Below are 22,498 nucleotides of genomic sequence, written 5' to 3'. Positions count from 1 at the left end.
CAGAGCATCCAGTGGAGGACTCCCAGAGCAGGCCAGCCGAGGGGTCCCCCAGCGCGGGACCCCCAGCGCGGGCCACATGGACAGGGACCCCCAGCGCGGGCCAGCGGAGGGGACCCCTCCCACCACCCCCGCCCTCACCTGCGCTGCTGCAGCCGCTCCTCCTCCGGCACCTTGAAGACGAAGCGCCTCTTGCTGCGAGTGCGGAGCATCTGCTTCTTGCTGCCATCCGAGGTGTCTGGCACGTTGAGGACGGTGCCTGGGCGGTGAAGGTGGGCAGGGCAGGCGTGAAGGGACCCTCCCCACAGCCTCTCCCTCTCTCTCCCCCTCCCCCTCCCTCCGCTTCCCCTCACCCTTCCCCTCACCCGAGGACCGGCTCCGGAAGTAGATGAGGCGGGCAGGCTCGCAGCCCAGCAGGTTGAGGCTGCCCTCCGCGTTCAGCGGCCGGATCTGCAGGGACCAGAGAGGACACGGGCGCTGGATGGGGCGGGCACTGGGTGCACAGGGGCGGGCGGAAGGGGGGCACCAGGGAGGGAGGGGGCACCGGGGCTGGGTGAGCACAGGGGACCCCACCCGCCTCACCCTCCGCAGGCCGATGGTCTGCACCCACTCCATGGAGCACACGTCGAAGACATCCACACCATACTCGCTGTACACCGTCACGTGTGAGGGGCTGCGACCTGCGAGGGTGGGCCGTGAGCAGGGGCTCCGGTGCCCTGCTGTGCCCACCCAGGCGCCGTCCCCCATGCCCTCTGCAGCACAGCCTCCTGCAGCGCCTCCCACTGGACCCCCCCACCATGTCCCGCGAGAGGCCAGCGCGGCTGCAGCGCCAGGTCTCAGCTCAGACAGAGCACAGTGCTGCAGCCATGCCGAGGGCCACGCTGCCGAGCAAAGGCTCGGGGTCAGGAAGCCAGGTAGGGCTGGATGTTTACACCAGCAAATCAGTTTTTAGGACGAGCGTTCAGGACACCACAGCTCCGTCCGGGCGGGCCCTGGGCTTCCTGTATGGGCACCGTCTCCCCTCCCCCCAGCTACATGGCACTGGGTCACGGACGTCCCAGACATCCCTGGCCACGGTCCGCGAGGCATGTGAAACTGAAGAGGGCAGTTAGGGCAGCACTGCCACCCACCTCAACCTCCCTGTCACGGCTTGGCCCCACACAGCACGGCTTCAAGGGGAGACTGCAGCACGGACACGGGCCCGTTCGCCACTACCCCACGCACTGCCCACAGAAAACGGATGCACTTAAAAAGCATCTGTTTCTAGCACATTCCAACCCGACTATGCAATCATCCTCTCCTTCAAGTACAAAAAAGAGAAGAAAATGATTCCAGCCTGCAGCACCTATGTCAAACACCTCAGAGTTAGGCTCCAGGCACACCCGCAGTGCCACCGTGCAACAGCTAGCCCAAGTGAGCTTTCGGAAGACCAAGCTCCGAGTGGGTGCCTAAGGTGCCGGCTTGCTGATCAACGATGATTCAACGTCAAAGCTCCGGGGGTGCACGCGGGCCTGCACGCCAGGGACGGCCAGACCCCAGTGCCGGCGCCTGCATGGGGCTCCTGCAAGCACCGCTCTGGCCTCAATGCTACTTTCTGCCCTTGCCAATTCCACAGCTGGAGTGACATACGTGTTGCGAAGGGTGAGAGGAAGGTGGGGGGGGGCAGCCAGGATCCCCGAAGAGTGCACGTGGCTGACAGGGCCCTGGCACTGAGAACACGGCAGAAAACTGCAGCTCTGGAGGCTGGCAGGGCGAGGAGAGGTATGAAACCAGGCAGGGGCACAAAGGCCACGTTGCCTCCTTCCGGGGGCTCTGACCCTTGCTTGGCCCCACCTGCATGCGGCACGTCAGGACGCCACAGCCTTGCGCCAGCTCAGCAAGGCCCACTGAAGGCTGCACAGGCTTTAGCTTCAGGTGCCAGCACACCCAAAGGCCAAGTCCATGCTGCGCCTCACTCACTACCCCTGTTCCTGTGCTGACCCTGTCCCCCGGTGCTACAAGCCCTGAAAGAGACAGAAGCAGGCGTGCAGCGCAGCGAGCTCTGTGGAGCGCACGCCTCCCTCGAGGGCCACACTAGCTCTCGTGTGCCGCCATCCGCAATTGCTTATTATTATTTTTTATCGTCAGCCATGGGGCTTCAACACAGCCTGGGCACTGTCCCCAAGCTCTTTTGCTCAAGGCCAGTGCTCTACCACTTGGAACTACAGCGCCATTTCCAGTTTTCTGGTGGTTAACTGGAGATAAGAATAAGAGTCTCACAAGTGGTAGAGCGCTCGCCTTGAGCTGAAGAGCTGAGGGACAGCATCCAGGCCCAGAGTTCAAGCCCCACGACCGACCAAAAAAAAAAAAAAAAAAAAGTAAGAGTCTCAGGGCTGGGAAGGAGGCTCAGTGGTAGAGCGCTTGCCTTGCATGCATGAAACCCTGGGTTCGATTTCTCAGCACCACATAAGCAAAAAGAAAAAAGCTGGAAGTGGCGCTGTGGCTCAAGTGGTAGAGCGCTAGCCTTGAGCTGAAGTAAGCGCCCAGGCCCAGAGTTCAGGCCCCACAACTGGACCCCCCCCCAAAAAAAAAAAAAAAAAAAAGAATAAGAGTCTCATAGACTTTCTTGCCCGGGCTGCCTTTGAACCACAATCCTCAAATCTCAGCTCCTGAGTAGCAGGGATTATAGGCATGAGCCACCAGAACCTGGCTCAGCACAGCTGCTTATTCTAACCACATTGCACGAGCACAGAGCAACTGGCACTGCACGGGCACAGCAGCACCGCACAGGCGCAGTGGCACTGCGCGGGCACAGCAGCACCTCATGGGTAGAGCACCACACGGGCGCAGCGGCACCTCATGGGTAGAGCACCACACGGGCGCAGCGGCACCTCATGGGTACAGTGGCACTGAACGGGTACAGCGGCACCTCATGGGTAGAGCACCACACGGGCGCAGCGGCACCTCGTGGGTACAGTGGCACTGAACGGGTACAGCAGCACCTCGTGGGTAGAGCACCACACGGGCGCAGCGGCACCTCGTGGGTAGAGCACCACACGGGCGCAGCGGCACCTCATGGGTACAGTGGCACTGAACGGGTACAGCGGCACCTCATGGGTAGAGCACCACACAGGCGCAGCGGCACCTCATGGGTACAGTGGCACTGAACGGGTACAGCAGCACCTCGTGGGTACAGTGGCACTGAACGGGTACAGCAGCACCTCGTGGGTAGAGCACCACACGGGCGCAGCGGCACCTCGTGGGTAGAGCACCACACGGGCGCAGCGGCACCTCATGGGTAGAGCACCACACGGGCGCAGCGGCACCTCGTGGGTACAGTGGCACTGCACGGGTACAGCAGCACCTCATGGGTACAGTGGCACTGCATAGGCGCAGCGGCACCTCGTGGGCGCAGCGGCACTGCACGGGCACAGTGGCAGTGCACAGGCACAGCGGCAGTGCACGGGCACAGTGGCACTGCACGGGCGCAGTGGCACCTCGTGGGCGCAGTGGCACCTCGTGGGCACAGTGGCAGTGCATGGGCACAGTGGCACTGCACGGGCACAGTGGCACTGCACGGGCACAGTGGCAGTGCACAGGCACAGTGGCAGTGCACGGGCACAGTGGCAGTGCACGGGTACAGTGGCACTGCACGGGCACAGTGGCACTGCGCACGGTGGCAGTGCACGGGCACAGTGGCAGTGCACGGGCACAGTGGCAGTGCACGGGTACAGTGGCAGTGCACAGGCACAGCGGCACCGCACAGGCACAGTGGCACTGCACGGGCACAGTGGCACCTCATGGGCACAGCGGCACTGCACGGGCACAGCGGCACCTCATGGGCACAGTGGCACTGCACGGGCACAGCGGCACCTCATGGGCACAGTGGCACTGCACGGGCACAGTGGCACTGCATGGGCACAGTGGCAGTGCACGGGCACAGCGGCAGTGCACGGGCACAGCGGCACCTCATGGGCACAGTGGCACTGCACAGGCACAGTGGCACTGCACGGGCGCAGTGGCACCTCGTGGGTACAGTGGTACTTATGCACGGGTACAGTGGTCCTACAGTCTACTGGGCACTGCTACCTGAACACCAGACCTCTAGTTTGTTCACACTGCCCTGTACGTTGGTTCTCTACGAGGAGTGCCTTTCAAAGAAAGGAACCTGCAGATCATCTGTTGGGTGCACCCGAGTGCCCACGGAGCCTCCAGCCCCTGGGCTCCGGCGGAGGAGTGGCTGTGCCTGGGGCCGCTGGCAGGCAGGGCAGGCCCAGTGGCCAGACCCCGTACTCCTTGGTGGTGTCTGGCCCCCGTGGCCAGGCCCCTGTCGTCCTGTGACGGGGAGACAAACCAAAGCAAAGGGAACGCAAGCCGACTGCCGAGTAGAGCAGCAACAGAAAACATATACATACTGCAGGCAACAGGAGCCGCAGGCCACATGAGCTCCTGCCTGCGCGACCTCCGGCCTTGAGGGTCCACGTACACTCCCATGTGGCTGAAGCAGAGCAGGTACTCCTCACTTTTGAGCTCCACAGCGCACAGAGCATCGAAAGACTGCTGCGAGAGGAATGCAAGCGAGGGGTCACTGGGGTTCACCAGGTCCAGGGGTGGCCCGTCCCCCTGGATGCTCAGCAGAGAGAAGCCAGAAGGGTAGCCGACACAGAGCCTGTCCTGGAGCACAGCCATCCACTGCACGTGTCCCGGAGCCACGAGCTCACTGAACTTTCTATGGAAAGGCTTAGTTCTCTGGATCTCGTAGCAGAGGATGAGCCGCTTCACGGCCACAAACAGGCAGGTGCAGGCGCTCTTCCTCAGCACGGCGGTGGTCATGAGCTGGCAGCCTTTGGTCTCCGGGAGCTTCATGTCAAAGCTGCCCTCGGTGCCGTCCAGGCAGGCCCAGGGGTAGAGGTGCACGTGGTGGTTGCGGCCACACAGCAGGATGACGATCTTCTCCTTGGGCGCGAGCTCGATCTGGTACACCTTCTTACAGTCGGCAGCACGCACGATCACTGCAAAGAGGGCACATTGCAAGTGGCCAGGATCGGGCTCGGTGGCAGCTCTGCAAGGGTGGAGCCCTGTCTCGTGGGGACGGGGCCCTCATCCTGCCATCCCGGTGACACGCCATCTGCCCCGGTAGCCGGGCTCACGCGGCTCACAGCTAGCAGACGCCCTGCGGGTGGAAACCCGGGCACTGCGCCACTCCTCACCCACCCCTCACCGCCGCTCGCCAGGCCTCCAAGGGAGAAAGAACATGGCTGCCCCAGACCCCCACAACAGGTCCAGAACTGGGGCCGGGGCCTCGGAAATCTTAGCCTCTGCCTATCTAGTCCTCTGCCGGGGCTGCGGGGTAAGGCTGGGTGGGAGACCCCCCCCCCCCGGCTGGCCAGTGAGCCATGCCCGGTGTGCAAGGACCCCCATCTCCAGGAGACGTTTTAGCGCACTAGGAACCGCACGGTTCTCAGGTCTCCCTCCCTGGCCTGCCCTCCCGGAGAGCCCACACCAAACAAGGGCTCGCCGCTGGGTGAGGCACGCAACGCCCCCGACCACCGTGCCCAGGCACGGTCAAGGCCACACGACAGAACCCACGCCTGCACTGCCTGCCACAAGGTACTTTTCTGCTGTGTGCCTTTCCTCTCCCTGGTGCAGTCCTTGGGCATCCAAGTGACTCATGTGCCCGTGCTTGTCCCCGCAGGGCCTGCCACATGGTCTCTACTCACCGTCGCGAGCGAGCTCTATCACGTACAATCCCTCTTCCAGGCCCACGGCGACCCTGTCTCCATCTGGGGACAACAAAGATGGGGCTGTGAGCCTGTTGCTACATGCAGCACACAGCATCTGCACATGGGGGGGGGAGGGGAGACCAGCAGGGGCGTGGCCTAAACCTGCTCCAACTCTCAGCAGCATTATAGAACTCCCTCCAGACCCTGCCTCCACGTACCCACGATGGCGGCGGCCAGGATGCCCTTGATGAGCGGCAGGGAGCTGTCGTAGGCCTCCTGTGGCACGTGCACCAGCTGGTTGCGCAGCCGGTTCTTGTGCAGGATGGCCTGGAGCCCTTCCAGAATCCCCACCCACTTCCTCTTCTCATTCTCGTTCTCCGTCAAGATGAGCAAAGAGCTGGTCTTAGAGGGGGAACCTAAGAGAGAGGCCGTCACCTTCACGAGAGAAAACGAGAGAAACAGCAGAGAGAGTCAGGTCACAGCGCGGCGCTGTGCAGCGGGGTCCGGGCGCCAGCGGGGTGGACAGCCTCAACGCTACGATGCTACTGCGCAGACGCAGTCTGCAGCACTGCTACTGAGACGGCTCCGGGAAGTCCTTCCTGGCCGGTTTCCACACTCTGGCAAACTGCCCAGTTGAACACTGCTTTCTTGAACACTCTTTGTGTGTATCTGTGGGACTGGGGCTCAAACCCAGGACCTCAAGCTCTCCTTTGGCTTTTTTGCTCAAGGCCGGTGCTCTACTCTTTGGGCTGTCCCCCCTTCCCTCTTTCTAGCTTTCTGGTGGCTGAGGTAAGAGCCTCACAGATTCTCCTGCCTAGGCTGGCTCCAAACTGCAGTCCTCAGCTTTCAGCCTTCTGGCACCTGGCTATAATGAAAAGTTACTCTTCGAGTGTGATTCCGGGAAGATAACGCACGCTGGCTTCCTGTGGCGCTCACTGGGTGCATTCCAGGAGAACAGGGTGCTTGCTTCCACAGTCCCAAATGGTACTTTCACCATCACACAGCGATAGCAATTTGTATCTCTGTGTGTGTGTGTGTGTGTGTGTGTGTGTGTGTAAGAGGTTGTTTCTGAATAAATGTGACTTACCAAAAAAAATCACTCTTGGACTAATTTTGTGGTAAACCAAATTTTGTGTTCAACAAAACTTCCCAGTGGCGGGTGGGAGGGTGTGGAGTGCTCACAGCCCACAACCCCACAGTGCCCAGCACGAGGCAGTGCGTGGGGACCCGACAGTCGGACTCAGCCAGCTCCCAAAGCAGACAGTTTGCACAGCATCTGCCAGAAGCTCCTCCAGCGCCGTGGCATGGTGGCTGGTGAGGGCCCCCAGGGCGGCGCTGGCAGCCTGTGTGACGTGTGACGTGGGGGGGGGGGGGAGACAAGAAGCACGTGGTGGGCTGAGCAAGCCGCAGGGACTCCCTCAGAGCGTGCGCGGCTCACAGAACCACTGATTCTACCTGTATGGGTCTCTCAGGATTAATAAAATGGGCTCTGAAAGCTAGAACGGAAGAAATAAGAGAAACTCCTACCCTGAAGATACAAGGAATGTCTCGGCGAGTTGCATGGATGACGTCCGAAGCCAGAACGGAGCTCACCGAAAACTCTTCATCTCTGGCAAGAAAGCAGCACTCAGAGCTCCAGGAAGAGCAGCCGCCCTCCCGGTGCCCTGCTGCCAGGGGACGCCACCTGCCTGGGCCGCCGCCGGCGTGAACCTCTCAGTCTCCACGGCTGGCGAAGGCCGAGGGCAAAGCCCATACCGGACGCCACCGTGCTCACCCGCACCCCGTCTGCTGAGGTGCACTCAGGCAGTCGCACCTGCCCACTTGTGAGCGAGAGCACACACGTGGAGCCAGCGGCCCGCAGCTCTGACACGCTCCAGAACCTGCGCACCGTGCCTGGCACAGGCAGAGTTCCGGCTCAGACAGCAGCCGCAGCACGGGCTCATGCCAGGCTGGGGCACACGCACGCAGGTGCCCTCGAGCCAGGCCGTGGAGAGAGGAAGACACTGGCGGCCAGTTCTGATGGACCCACGCGTGCTCTGTGGCCGTCCCTGGGGAGCTGCTGTGGCCCCGGGCTGAGTGCCAACCAGACATGCCTGCCACCCAGTGTTGGACAGAGCAGACCTGCATGTCCATGGAGCTGGTGTGGGCACAGCATGCCAGAGGCAAACTCTGGCCGCCTGCCCCTTCATTCCGGGAGTCAGGAGGGCATGTGACCCTGACAGGAGGTAGAGGGCGGCAGCCAGGGCAGCCAGGCCACGCCACATCTCGCACGGTGGAGTCGAGGCCACAGCGTCAACCCACTGCAGGGAGAGGTAGAGACAGCACATGCTGCTGCTCTGCTCTGGGCCCCTGTGGTCATTGCTCATTCTCGGCACATATTTTTATGTAACATGCCCGACAAGATTTCTACACAGAAATACCCAAAGCCAGAACATCGTATCGTGTTCTTTTTTTGTTTGTTTGTTTTGGGTCCAGTCATGGGGCCTGAACTCTGGGCCTGGGCGCTGTCCCTCAGCTCTTCAGCTCAAGGCTAGCGCTCTACCACTTGAGCCACAGCGCCACTTCCGGTTTTTTTCTTTTTGCTTATGTGGTGCTGAGGAACTGAACCCAGGGCCTCATGCATGCAGGGCAAGCGCTCTACCACTGAGCCACCTTCCCAGCCCCGTATCGTGTTCTTTTGAAGCAGTACAATTCTTCTAAAGAGATGAGGCTGTGTTAAAGGCTTGATTTGCCTGACTCATTTACACACTCATCGGAGCAGGATCTAGAAGTGAAGCACAGTTCACAGAGCAAACATCTACCTGAGGTCCAGGACCTGGCTGGCAACGACGCCGGGCTGTGCGGCCTTGCCCTCGGGGAGGTCGTACAGGAAGAGCTTGCAGTCGCACACCACGGCGTAGGCCCTCTGCCAGCCCTTCTTCACGCCCGTGGGCTTTGGCACCTGCAGACAAGAGGTGTGTTCTCCGGGGCAGGGGGCAGGGGGCAGGCAGCACACACCCGGGTCAGTCTCCAGCTGTGGGGCTGTCCCCAAGGACGGCTCTCAGCCTCTTGCCAGGGGAGTGGCCAGGCCGTGCTGGGTGGGGGGGCGCCGGCGCATCTTGAGAGGAAGGGCTGGCTGACAGCACACGGCACGCTGGCCTCGGCAGGATGAGCGCGGGCGACGCTCTGCGTGGCACCACTTAGAGCTCGCGGCTGACTTCAAGTCCCGAGTGCACAGTAGAATGCGTCCCGGGTTCCGGGGTGCCGCTGGTCGGGTCAGACAGCTATGGAGCTGGCCTGCAGCCTCTCCCAACACACACACCAGGGCCACGTCAAGAGTGACTGGCGTGCGGCCACGGCCTACTCCTCCGGGACCGCAAATGACTCGGAAAACCAGCCGTCCAGGCTGCGGGCAGCGCTGCCCCTCCCTACCTTGACATAGCCTTTGTAGGCGGTGCCGATGCCTCGCTGCACGTCCACGCCGAGAGGCCTCTTGGACTGCTCTGGAGGAATGGGGCACACCTGGGGGGCGCTGTCCTTGCAGGCCGCGTGGCAGACAAACGAGCACACTGCAAGTGAGGGCCAGCTCGTGAGGTACAGTCCACGAATCACAGCTGCCAGGCCCACGCAGGAAGCCCGAGGGTCCAGGGATGAGCAGCCCTCACAAGGAAGAGGAGGGAGGGCACGCCTCAGGCTGTCCCGTGGGGCCCAGAGCACGCCCTCCACCACGCAGGCCAGTGTCCACGTCTGCCCACAACCCTGTGCGGTTCTGGGCAGTGGGCACGGGGCGTGCATGCCAGTGTACAGAGCCCATCAAAAAACTTGTGACGGGGCTGGGAAGGTGGCTCAGTGGTACAGTGCTTGTCTAGCATGCATGAAGCCCTGGGCTCCATTCCTCAGTATCACATAAACAGAAAAAGTCCACAGTGGCGCCCTGGTTTAAGTGGTAGAGCGCTAGCCTTAAGCAAAAGAAGCTCAGGCCCTGAATTCAAGCCCCAGGACTGGCAAAAACAAAACACAAACAAATCCTGACAAAGTGACAAAAGAAAAGGCTTCTGTGAAGACAACAGAAAAACTGCTTCTGCAGAACCCTTCTACAAACGACCTGAGGTCAGAGTGAATGGGCTGCCAGGCTGTCAGCAGATCCCAGCACAGGGTGAAAATAATGGCCAGGAAGAGAGGGGGGTGAGGGAGGGATCACAGGCGTAATCCTACTCAGGAGGCTGAGATCTGAGGATCATGGTTGGAAGCTAGCCAAGGTAGGAAAGTCTGTGAGACTCATATCTATCAAAAAAAGCTGAAAGCCTGGGTACTTGTGGCTCACACCTGTAATCCGAACTACTCAGGAGACAGAGATGTAAGGATTGCGGTTTGAAGCCAGCCTGGTCAGGAAACTTGATGAGACTCTTATCTCCAATTAACTAGTCAAAAACTGGAAGTAGAGCGGTGGCTCAAAGTGTTAAGAGTGCTAGCCTTGAGCAAATGAAGCCCAGAACAACTCCCAGGCAGGCCTGAGGACGGCCTGGTGGAATGGGCCAGCGCGGCCCAGCGCCCAGCGGAGGGTCGGAGGTCTGGCCCCAAGGCGGCACTTACCCTCACAGGCGTAGCCCTGTCGGATCAGTCCTAGCATCAGGGAGGTGCAGTGGCTGCACTGGGTGGGGCTGGAGAAGGACTTGATGGTGAACTGATGAGCTTTGGGCTGTGGAGAACAAAAAGAACTGATCAGTTTGCACTCCTAGCCACGCGCAAGGCTGAGATCCGAGGATCCCAAGTGGAAAGTGGCGAAGGCAGAAAAGTCCATGGGACACTGGATCCAGTTAACCAGCAAAAAGCTGGACGGGAGGTGTGGCTCATCAGCTGTGACTGAACAAGCTGACAGCAGGACCCTGAATTAAGTTCCATTACAATTACCACCCCCCCACACACCCCTCACTCAGGACCAGGAACCAAGACGTGATTTTTCTGCTTGTGATCAATTTATACCCAACTTTGCCATTATCTTGAAATGTAGCATTTCTCTGCAGTGGCCAAGGCTTCCATGGGGCCTGGGCAAAGCCCAGTCCACAGGCTGCCCCGCTGAGACCCGCCAGCACAGCCGGGCGCAGCTGCAGGACTGTGTGTGAGCAGATGCCTGTCACAGCACACTCCTTACCTAGGCACGAGCCCTGGCCGGCTCTGGGAGCCCAGTCTACCTGGAGCAGCCCTGAGCAAGTGACCAGGGCAGGACAGTTTGTACAAGCAAAGCCTGGGAAGACTCTGTGTCCTGGTGGGGAAGGCCAGGCCAGGCTTTCGGTGTGAACATGGGAGAGGAAGGGGTGAGGCTGGCTGGAGAGGATGATGATTATATTTGTTTTTTGTTTTTGTTTTTTTTTGGGTCCAGTTGTGGGGCCTGAACTCTGGGCCTGGGCACTGTTCCTCAGCTCCTCAGCTCAAGGCTAGCGCTCTACCACTTGAGCCACAGCGCCACTTCCGGCTTTTTTCTTTTTGCTTATGTGGTGCTGAGGAATCGAACCCAAGGCCTCAGGCATGCAAGGCAAGTGCTCTACCACTGAGCCACCTTCCTAGCCCAAGGACGATGATTCTAAAGCCTCCACCTGGTGACAAAGCAGACAGCTGAATGGACTTTGGGGCGGGGGAGAGGAGGGCAGGAGGCAGTGCAGGGGAGGCTGGAGGCCAACAGGGAGGAGGGGCAGCCCTACTGTCACCGGCTCTTACAGAGCTGCATCTGGGAAGCACATCTTCCCACACTATGGTCTCCCAAGGTCCCTGATTTTTTGGGGTTTTTTTTTGGTCATAGGGCTTGAACTCTGGGCCTGCGCACTGTCCCTTACCACTTGAGCCACACCGATACTTCTGGTTTCCCGGTGGTTTGTTGGAGATAAGAGTCTCACAGACTTTGCTGCCTGGGCTGGCTTTGAACCGTGATCCTCAGATCTTAGCCTCCTGAGCAGCTGGGATGACAGGTGTGAGCCACCAGCACCCGGCAGTCCCTGGTTCTCCAAGACCCTAAGTCCAAAGCCAAAGCTGATGTTCCTCTGACAAGGTCCCTTCCTGTCTCCATCCAGGCTCCAGCAGCCAAATCTACTGCTCAGAGCATGGAGGCTGGGCTGCCACGCCTAGCCCAGGGCCTGGACACAACAGGAAAACTTAGTCTGCATTAGTGTTTAGAGAACGAAGACCAACCCCAAGGCCTACAACAAGGCGGGGATGACGACATGGAGGCACTTGTGTTGGGGAGAAAGCATCACAGCTAAGCGCAGACAGATAATTATCAGCAAACATGGAAAAGGACCAGACAGAGGAGAGCCCAGCAGAGGCTGCTCGCAGACAGCTTTCAGGGGCACACACTCGGGTGGCTTTGGGGTGAAAACATGCTATGCTGAGCAACCCTCAACAGAACACAAGGACCCTAAGGTGCACACAAAATAGCACACCCTGTTCACACACACTTTTATTTTTTTCCCCCGCCAGCCCCAGAGCTTTATTACTCAAGGCTGAAGCTCTACCACTTGAGCCACAGCTCCACTTCCAGCTTTTTGGTGGTTAATGCAGTTAAGAGTTTCACAGACTTTCCTGCCTAGGCTGGCTTCAAACCACAATCCTCAGATCTTAGCCTCCTGCGTAAAGATTACGGGCCTGAGCCACAAGTGCCAGGCTGGAAGGAGATTTTTAAGAATTGACATGCCACCTACCTTTGGTCCAGACAGGGTGAGGGGCTGTGCGTTGGGCAGGGGCAGGGCGGGCGGCCTCTGCGGGCGGGCCATGTCCTGGGAGGCAAGCGGGCACGGTGAGCACCACCAGCTCTGCTCTTGGCTGGCGGCCCCACTAGGGTTTATTTCCCTTTAGAATTTATTAATAATGAACGTCCTGCATTTTTAATTTACTACATTGTTGAAACACCTGCTGCGGCCTCCATCACCAGCTGATGTGCTAATGGAGTCTGAAGGAAGGGGTAGGAGTCTGGCAGGGGCGCACACAGGGTGACACAGGGGCTGGCCCAGGTCAGCGTGGCCCCTCCAGGGGCGTGGGTGTCACACGAGCACCCACATGGGAACACTCAGGGCACCAGCATTACCTCTTGCTGTTCTGCGCTTGCAGCCACAGAAGCAGAGGTCACTTCCGGCTTGGAGCCTTGTGTTTCCGGTTCACTAGCCGAGCTGCCCTGTGTAAGAAAAGACAGCATTCCTTACTTACCCGGCAGGCCAGGGCCCTCCTGACCCATCCGCTCCCCTGCCAGCTACCCTCTGTCTGGGACCACCGCCCCCGGTGCTCTAAGGGTCCGGAGGAGAACGTGGGCAGGCAGGGTGGGGAAGCCAACGTCATCACCACGGCGAGTGTCACCTGCCACCTCTAGCACACACCGCATCACCTACTTGCCTGGCTGTGGTAGGCAGACACTGGGAAGTGTGAACCCTTCGCCTCTCAGACGCATGCTGGAACTGGGGCTTGACCTCAGCCTGGTGCTTTCCCTTAACTTTTTTCACGCAAAGCTGGTGCTCTATTACTTGAGCCACACCTCTACTTCTAGCTTGTTTACTGATTGGAGGTAAGAGTCTCTGAGACTTGCCTGTCCAGGCTAGCTTCCAACCTCATCCTTGCCTGGTGCCGATGACTCATGCCTGTAATCCTAGCTACTCAGGAGGCTAGGATCTGAGGATCCCGGTTCAAAGCCAGCCCAGGCAGGAAAGTCTGTGAGACTTTTTTTTTTTTTTTAAGGTTGTGGGGCCTGAACTCTGGGCCTGGGCGCTGTCCCTCAGCTCTTCAGCTCAAGGCTAGTGCTCTACCACTTGAGCCACAGCGCCACTTCCAGTTTTCTGGTGGTTTATTGGAGATAAGAGTCTCACGGGCTTTCCTGCCCAGGCTGGCTTTGAACCGTGATCCTCAGATCTCAGCCTCCTGCGTAGGTAGGACTGCAGGCGTGAGCCACGACACGGGGAGGTCCCAGCCATTTTACCTGACCTGGCACCATCAGACTAACCGGCCCACGCTTCTCACTACTCCCAAGAGCTAGAGCCCTGGGACCTGGGAGCCAGAACACACTCGTGCCCTACTCCAGCAACACAGAGCTCCAAAGACGTTCCACAGCCTTCCATCTAACGCCAGGGCCACCTGCACAGCTCCCATAGCCGACTCCTGACACACACTGCCGCCCCACGACCACACAGCTGGGTTCCGGCCCAGACAGCACTCTGCACTGCCCTGGTTCCACACCAGAATCCCATGGGCCCAAATCAGGCCCCACCCCAAGGGCTGTGCTCTACCAGGCTGTGTAAGGAGCCCCGTGCCCACAGGAAGGCAGCACACGACACCACTGGCCGGCAGGGCTGATCAGGTTGGAAACGCCCCACAAGGAAGGTGCGCCACGGAGTCAGCGCCGGGATCTGAGACACAGAGAACCCCACGAGCTGGGTAATGGACCAAAGGGTGCGAAGGGAGGAACGTAGGGTGCTGTCTGCGGTTACTTCCTCCCAAGGTGCTAGCGGAAAGGACACAGACAAGGAGAGGTCCTTGGTGCAACGAACAGGAGGAACAGAAGTGGCCACTTCCCACTCAGCAGCACAGCAGGGTGAAGCGGCCGAGAGCCTGGCATGCTCCGGCCCGCTGCTGATGCTGCTGGGGCCGGCTGCACCCACAGCGAGGGCTCGGCCCGTGCCCCCAGCTGCTAACAAGTCTGGCTGGACGCGGTGGGCGGCAGAGCACCCTGATCCACGCAGCCCATGGCTGTGGCCTGCTGGGGGCAGGACCGGCTGGAAACCACCGCCCCGGAGCTGCCATCTGTGGTGAGAGCCACAGGAAAGCTGCTCTCTCCCTGCCTGGGACGGAGCGGCGGCCAGCCGGGCCCTCGGGGTCTGCGCGCAGGGAGCGGGAGCGGCCGCTCTCACCGCCCGGCTCTGGACACCACCTCAGCACCGGCGCAGCCGCGCCGTGAGCGCTCGCTCGTGTGGAGGAGCGCCCTCGCCGGTGCTGCAGAGCCCCGGAGGGCGGGTGCTGTCCCAGAAGGGGACGGCAAGGAGCCCCGAGGGCACACTGCCACCCCGACCTCTGGCCTTTGACCCGGCAGGAGCCCCAGGCGCAGGACGCAAGGAAGGACGCATGCGCTCAGCAGGGTGAACCGCTGCCTCTCCCCCTCATCCCAGGAAAGCATGCTGTGCGGGGGGGGGGGGGGGGGGGGGAGGTGCGCGAGCCCGCCATGGTACCCACACGCCAGGTGGGGCTTCAAGCAGCGGCATAGACCGCGTCTCCCTCACTGCTTCAGAGAAGGGGAGCAGCTCTCCCGCCTCACTGAACGCCGCCAGCCACGCACAGCCACACGTGAACAAGAACACCTGTCGCCCAGGCGGCCGCACGGGCAACGCCACCCAACAAAGCTCCACGACCAACAAAGCCCCACCCCCCAAAGTGGCTGCCAGGCCAAGTCCTGGGCCGGTCACTCACCAGCCACCTTGCCTGCTACCGAGGACACAAAGCGGAGGGACAGGAGTGGCAACGGGACCAGCAGTTACCATTAATGTGCTTTCAGTTACCAAACACTCGCTACAGAGCCAGTCCCCAAAGGCTCGGAGCACGCGTGTCATCAAATGAAAGCGCTTCGCTGGGGCAGTGAAACACCGCGTGCGTCTCTGGCTGTCCCCATGTAGCAGCCCAGGCCAGCTGTGTGGCCCACACCACAGCTTCACTTTCTAGTCCGTCAGAAAATTCTGTGGTTTTTAATTTACATAAATGCATCTGTCACTTTAAAAGACATTACTAGCCAGGCGCTGGTGGCTCACGCCTATAATCCTAGCTACTCAGGAGGCTGAGTTCTGAGGATCGCGGTTCAAAGCCAGCCCATGGAGGAAAGGCCGTGAGACTCTTTATCTCCAATGAGCCAACAGAAAACCAGAAGTGGTGCTGTGGCTCAAGTGGTAGAGCACTCGCCTTAAGCTGAGGGCAGAGTTCAAGCCCCATGCCCAACCAAAAAAAAAAAAGAAAAAAAGAAAAAGAAAGAAATTACTCACCCTAAATGTCAGATCGTGTGCCAGAGGTGCAGTGTTGAAATACTCAAAGATGGAATCCTGGAAATCTGGAAGTTTGAGCCCTGCAAGAGGGATGGAAGTTAAAAACTGGTTTCCATTGTCAACAGCATGACTAGGATTGCAGCTTCAGCGACGGGCAGGCGAGCAAGAGAACCAACATGCCCAGCTCAAAGAAGCCTCTAAAAAGGAGGGACGAAGGCTGTTAGCCACGGATTAGAAGCAAGAAGGTTTTGACACACAACTGGACAGAGAACCCCAAAACAGCAGAAACCTTGTGAGCCAGAGCCACGTGGAACCAAGGAAGAGTTCCAGTCGAAAGAGAAAACCAGGAGATGCCTCAAACTGCGGGTTGGAGCGAATTCCAAAAAGACGAACTACCAGAACTTAACAACTGAAATGAAGCCAGGCACAGTGCACCCCTATAGTCTAGCTACTCAGGAGGCTGGAGTGGGAATGTCAAGAGTTTGAGCCCAACCAAAGTAACAATCAGAACCCATCTAAAAAACCTAAGTAAGCCAGGCACCAGGGGCTCATGCTTGTGATCCCGATTGCTCAGGAGCTGAGCTCTGAGAATGGAAGTCGGAAGCCAGCCCAGGCAGACAAATCTACAAGACTCGTATTTTCCATTAACCAGCAAAAGCAGGAAATGGAGGTATGGCTCACGTGACAGAGCACCAGCTATGAACTAAGCAAAAGTGCCAGACCCCCAAGTTCAAGCGCCAGTACCAGTGTATACACACACATGCATACATGTGCACACACATGCACGTGTGCACATACATACACAAAACCTTGTGAGGATTAGGGTAAAACACTTGTGGCCCCTTGAATTAATTACTCAGAAAGTGCTGGGAGCCAGAAAGGAGTAAGACCAATATAAAAACAGACACACAAAAACGGAAAAGGCCGGGCGAGCTGTCAGCCGTTACAGAGCATCACATGCAGCACAAGGACCGGAGCTGACATCATTACAGAAAAGAAAAAGGAACAGAATGCACAAGACCTCAGGGTTTGTCCCCAGCATCACACGTTGAAAAATAAATAAAAAGCAGCATTCTCTGAGCAAAACAACAAATCCAAGCAATGTCAAATCACAAAGAATATCTGCAGCGTACATCACCAACATATCAAAAAGCTTCTCAGCCGGTCGCTGGTGGCTCAGGCCTGTAATCCTAGCTACTCAGGAGGCTGAGATCTGAGGATCGTGGTTCAAAGCCAGCCCAGGCAGGAAAGTCCATGAGACTCTTATCTCCAATAAACCATTTAGAAAACCGGAAGTGGCACTGTGGCTCAAGTGGTAGAGCACTCGCCTTGAGCTGAAGAGAGCAGGGACAGTGCCCAGGCCCAGAGTTCACGCCCCAGGACCAACAAAAAAAAAAAAAAAAGCTTCTCATACCAACAACTAAGACCCTAATTCTATGCAATGAGTCAAATAAAGCCCACCCCAGACGCTAGCTCTCACCCACTCAGGGAGAAGTCTCCTTGGACCCAAACCACTGCCCCAGCAGCCACTCCTAGAACTCTACTCCAAACTGGCTGGAGCACGAAATTCTGCCTGGCTCCTTGGAGCAGCTCGCTCAATGAGGTTATCTGAGGCACAGTCCTAGTGTGCAGCCTCCAGGGAAGCCCAGGCTTACCTCGAACTCAATCCCCTGGCCTCGGCCCCCAAGGGCCGGGATTATGGACAGGCACCACCACACCAGACTTTTTTTTTGAGACAAGGCTTCAGTACGTAGCCCAGGCTTGCCTTTCACTCATAATCCTCCTGCCTCAACCTCCAGAGGGCCGGGTGACATGTGCGCTGCCAGCACGGGCCCGCCGCAGCGCTGGGCACAGCACGCACAAGGCTGGGCCTCATCTCCTGCTACACAACCGCCAGAGCACGCAGCCTTCTGCGTGACCCAAACACACAAACGCACAACCATACGTGTAACTGTAAAAGTAACTCCACACAAAACCATACACAGTGTCTGCTTCGTTTTCAAGGTAAACAGAAGAATAACGAGATGTAATTACCCTTGTACAAGGTATCTTTGAATACATTGTTCCAAATTTTTTACTCTGAAATTATGCAAGTACTTTACATATCTAAAAGAAAAACCTATTAAATCTAAAAGAAAATCATGCAAAAAAGGCTGATATTCAATCATTCAAATCCTTATTTTAATTACCAGTGTCCGCTCTGAATTTTTCTTCCATCTTTTTCTTCAGAATTTCCATTTCTTCTAATAATTCTCTGTTTTTGGCTTCGGAATCCTTTAGTTTACTAAAATGAAAGGTGAATTGTGGTGAGTGTGCTGAAGGCCTGGGGTGGGGGGGGCACCCTGGGCCCGTCCACTGTGCATGAGGACCCATATCATCTCCAATATTCAAACGTCGTGACCTGGCCGGTGCCGGTGACTCAGGAGGCTGAGATGTGAGGATCATTATTTGAAGTCAGGCCGTGAAGGAAAGTCCTTGAGACTTTTATCTTCAATTAGGCACCACAGAAAGCTACAAGTGGAGCTGTGGTTCAAGTGGCAGAGCGCCAGTCTTGGGTGAAGAAGCTGAGGAACAGCACCCAGGCTGCGGGCGAGCCCCAGGCCAGCGCCAGCCATGACGTGAAGCCCCAGCGGCTCACACCGGACTCCCAGCTTCATGGGAGGCTGGGAGCATCAGGGTCATGCCCGGCTTGATGCCAGCTCAGGCAGAGAAGTTCCCTGAGATTCTATTTCAAAGGTAATTAGCAAAAAACAGGACTTGGAGACAGGCTCAGGTGGTAGAGCACCAGCCGCACAAAAGCAGGTCCTGAAGTCAAGCCCTAAGACTGTCTTTCCCTTCCCATCGTGGTGGTGTGGGAAGCCCCTGGTGTTTCTGACACTCTAAAATGTTGTTCCAGATCAACCTGACCCCACGCAGCTCTCAGATCGCCCGCCATCAGAGCTGTGGTGGCAGGGCGAGCTGGGCCTGGAGGAGGGCACAGGGCTTATTTCTCTAGCTCATACCCACGCCCCGGTGCCGTTTGTAAAATGGAGATGAGAATACCTGCCGCGTGGAGGTGTGCAAGGGTCACAGGGCTGGAAGCACCCAGTTCCCCTGGGCTCCCAGCCACAAGGGCAGGACATCTGGGACCCCATCACTACTGGTTTTCAGGATTTGGGACTCGAGATCTACCAATGGCCAGTGAAGGCAGCACGGCCTCTGGGGAGGAGGGGCAGACCCGCAGCTCACAGACAACAGCTCTGGGCTGGGGCACCTGCAGCCACAGCTACCAGCACCCATGTCCTCATTCTTTCTTCTTCTTTTTTTTTTTTTCCCTTGTCCTGGAACTTGAACTCTGGGCCTAGGTGCTGCCCCTGAGCTTCTATTTTTTTTCTCTAGGCTAGCACTCTACCATTTGAGCCACAGTGCCACTTCTGGCTTTTTTTGAGTAGTTCATTGAAGATAGGAGTCTATGGCCTTTCCTGTCCAGGCTGGCCTCCAACCATGATCCTCAGATCCCAGCCTCCTGGGCAGCTGGAATTACAGGTATGAGCCACAGCACCTAGCTTGCTTGCTTTTTTTTTTTCTTTTAAATAGTACTGGGGTTTGAACTCAGGCCTCTACCGCTTGAGTCACAATCCATGCTCTTTTTTGCTTATTATTTTCAGACAGCATCTACTACTTTTTCCCCCAGGGCTAGACTCACAGGTGTCCTACCCACCTCCTGCGTAGACAGACACCACCACACCTGGCTTTTCTGGGGGTGGTGACAGGGGCCAGAGGACAAGGATCTCATTATGTAGCCAGGCTGAGCCTGAACTCATGATTCTCCTGCCCTGTATCTACAGGGTTGAAACTATAGCAGCGTGCCCCCACGCTCAGCTCCCTGCTATTTCAGTGTTTGTGTTTGTGTGTGCAGGTACTGGGATTGAACTTAGTCTTGGTGTGTTCACTCAAAGCCAGCACTTGACCATTTGTGCCATGCCTCCACTTCTGGCTTTTTGCTGTTCAGACAGTCTCACAGATTTGGCTGCCTGGGCTGGTTTCAACTGTGACCCTCAGATTTCACCCTCCTGTGTCGAAGTTACACATATGAGAGCCACTGTCACGTGCTCATTGTTTTTTGAGAATGCTAGTCAACTCCTCCACAGGTCAGATGCTTTTGTACATTCCTCCAATCAGTCCTTACTAAGTACCTACTAGGTGCCACACCTTTCTGTTCCTCTGAGCTCTTCCTGCCTTCACACACTCCTATACCAGGCCTGACAGGCTGAGGGCGGGGTCCTGGGGCTGTCATTCTCCCACAGGACAAAGTACCTTTCGAAGGAGAGGTTCGAGTCCTTGACCTTCCTCAGCTCTTCCTGCACAAGCTGCTTGGCACGGATCTCCGCCTCCAGAGCAGACTGCAATTCTAGCCGCGCTGACATGTCCAGCTTCTGACTCCGGCGAACTTTCCAAAGTGGATCCTTTCACAGTGGTTAAAATATCAAAAACACATCACAAGCTATTTGTTACATAAAATGAATGTAAGCAAATAATTCATGTTTTTCTAGTCTTAAACCTTTACGGTTGGAAGTGGCGCTGTAGCTCAAGTGGTAGAGCGCTCGCCTTGAGCTGAAGAGCTGAGGGACAGCGCCCAGGCCCAGAGTTCAAGCCCCACGACCGACAAAAAAAAAAAAAAAAAAAAACCTTTACGGTTATATTTAAAGTCAGACCTATTTCGTAACCTTTATTCTTTTTCAGTTTTCTAAATGACAGAATTCAGATCAGCTGGCCTGACAGCAGGGTCTCACCCCAGCCCGGGCTGCAGAGAACCTGGCCTCCGAACTCCTGGGATTACAGACAGCAGGCTTCTAACTCCTGGGATTACAGACAGCAGGCTTCTTTATTCAGCATTCTCGCTGAGCTCTGGAGGGTCCTGCCGTCTAGAAGTGTTGTCCCACGTTCCTTCCAAGCCTTCCTCGAGCACACTTGCTAGCGTGTCTTACTTTCTACCCATTACAGAGTCGAGTAGATAAACAAAGCTCCGGAGGCAGAGCCGCGCTGCTACTTGAGCCACCCACAGAGCCTCGTGTTCAGTCGTCACTGGCTCAGCGCTGACACCTGTTCCCCAGTGGGCTGACCCGTCTGTCTGTCTCTGGGAAATCTGAGCGGCTCGGGCTTGGGGGGGGTGGGGGGGGGGCGGGGGCGGGGGCGCATTCACACAGAGAACAGCCCCACTAAGGACCCTAGCTGCAAGCACACTGGATTGGGAAGACCCCTACCAAAGTTCTGGACCCCAGACTGGAACTCCTCAAAGTCTCCAGCTCCTCCGTCATCTTTGAGGCCAGCGCCTGGAGGTAGCCGCGGGCGTCCTTCTCGTCGCTGACCCTAGGTGGGAGTACAGGCTTGTCTTACACACCGGGCTGCGGTCTTTCCTGGGTCTCGGGATTGTGACTGAGGGACACTCGCCCTGGTGACGTGAAGTGCTTGCTCACTGCTTCAGCCCGCATCCTGGGTGGTTCGGCCCGGAAGGAGGGCTGCCCAGGGCAGTGGGCAGCCACAGGCAGGCGTCCGGCCGCCCGGCACGTACCACTGAATGATCTCTGCGATCTGCGCCTCCCAGTGTGCCACCGACTCCTTCTTGGACGCCGCGTCCTGCAGCGCATCCTCCAGCTGTCTGTTTTGGGCTGTGAGTTTATCCACAAAGGAACAAAGCTGAAATTAAACAATTTTACCAAATCACGGGTTAAACTGGCGCTCCTTAACCGGAAGCTGGAGGTTTTTGTCATTGTTTTTCCCAACTAAGCTAGGGACTTGTGACTAACTTAAGTCACATTTCAATTCAGATCTAACCCTGACAGTGACAGAGCTAGTAACTTCAGTTCACTAGCAATCTCTCACTGGATGAAAACATCCGATTTAAAAGACCAAAGAGAGACAGGTATACTGTTGGCTAATGGCTGTAATCCTAGCTACTCAGGAGGCTGAGATCTGAGGATCATGTTTGAGGTCAGCCTGGGCAGGAAGACTCTTATCGTCAATGAATAACCAGAAAAATGAAGGGCGCTGTGGCGCAATGTGGTAGAGCACTAGCCTTAAGCTCAAGGACAATGCTTAGGTCCTGAGTTCAAGCCCCATGACTAACAAGAATAACAACAAAAAAGACCAAAAACATTTCAAACTAAAGCTACCAAAGACTCAAGGGTAAAAACACTACCAATTCTCCACACAGTGACCACTGAGATAATTCAAATGACCTTTTCGTTTTCAGCAGTTAATTTCTTGTTCTCGTCAAACAGCATTGCCCTTTCCCGCTCGTACTTGTCCTTCACGGTCCCCACTGCCTCCTCCATCTCGTGATGCCTGAGGGAAGGACAGCGGGTGAAGAGCAGGTGCGGGCCCAGGCTCGCTCGCAAGCCGGCTCCAGCGCGCAGGGAGCGCGTTTCGCGTTCCGCTCCCGGAGGCTTACCGCTCTCGTCTGGATTTTTCTAACTTGTCTTTCAGCACCAAGATTTCCTTCTGCAGGGCCATCTGCTGGCTTTCTGAGTCGTGCACCTCCTTTTTCACGTTCTTCACTTCCAGCACGTGGGAGGCCTCCCGTCGGACCAACTCCTCCTCATAAAACAGCACCTTCTTCTCCAGCTCCGACTTGATTTTGGAGATCTCCTGCTGGAATTCCAGCGTGGCCCCTGGCCCCCGGCCGCCCTGCTTCATCTACAGACACACAGGAGCAAACAACACATGCTCAACTCTGATTGTGGCCCTACAGTCTGTCCACACCGGCCACACCCCACGTTCATTCACCAACAACAAACATTCTGATGACTTGGGGTGACACCAAAGTCCCTGATTTCATGGTTG

The 22,498-nt window shown here is 57.3% G+C and overlaps 1 protein-coding gene across 1 annotated transcript in view; it reads right to left on the bottom strand.

Annotated features, from left to right (window-relative positions):
* The window catches only part of Cdc42bpb (CDC42 binding protein kinase beta), a 90,172-nt gene that overhangs the window by 4,874 nt on the left and 62,800 nt on the right, over positions 1-22,498 (bottom strand). Inside the window, 19 exon segments of the mRNA XM_069997512.1 lie at positions 139-256; positions 363-447; positions 580-677; positions 4,392-4,988; positions 5,697-5,759; positions 5,918-6,134; positions 7,227-7,308; positions 8,501-8,640; positions 9,111-9,247; positions 10,272-10,377; positions 12,371-12,445; positions 12,754-12,840; positions 15,677-15,756; positions 17,866-17,960; positions 19,973-20,121; positions 20,920-21,025; positions 21,228-21,352; positions 21,895-22,000; positions 22,107-22,351. Coding sequence (XP_069853613.1) covers positions 139-256; positions 363-447; positions 580-677; positions 4,392-4,988; positions 5,697-5,759; positions 5,918-6,134; positions 7,227-7,308; positions 8,501-8,640; positions 9,111-9,247; positions 10,272-10,377; positions 12,371-12,445; positions 12,754-12,840; positions 15,677-15,756; positions 17,866-17,960; positions 19,973-20,121; positions 20,920-21,025; positions 21,228-21,352; positions 21,895-22,000; positions 22,107-22,351 — 2,711 coding nt within the window.

Source organism: Dipodomys merriami, unplaced genomic scaffold (assembly GCF_024711535.1).
Source record: "Dipodomys merriami isolate MVZ:Mamm:240054 unplaced genomic scaffold, mDipMer1.0.p SCAF_50, whole genome shotgun sequence".
NCBI classification, from domain to species: Eukaryota; Metazoa; Chordata; class Mammalia; order Rodentia; family Heteromyidae; genus Dipodomys; species Dipodomys merriami.
Note: the sequence above shows the minus strand (reverse complement) of the source record. Positions and strands in the feature narration are given on the sequence as shown.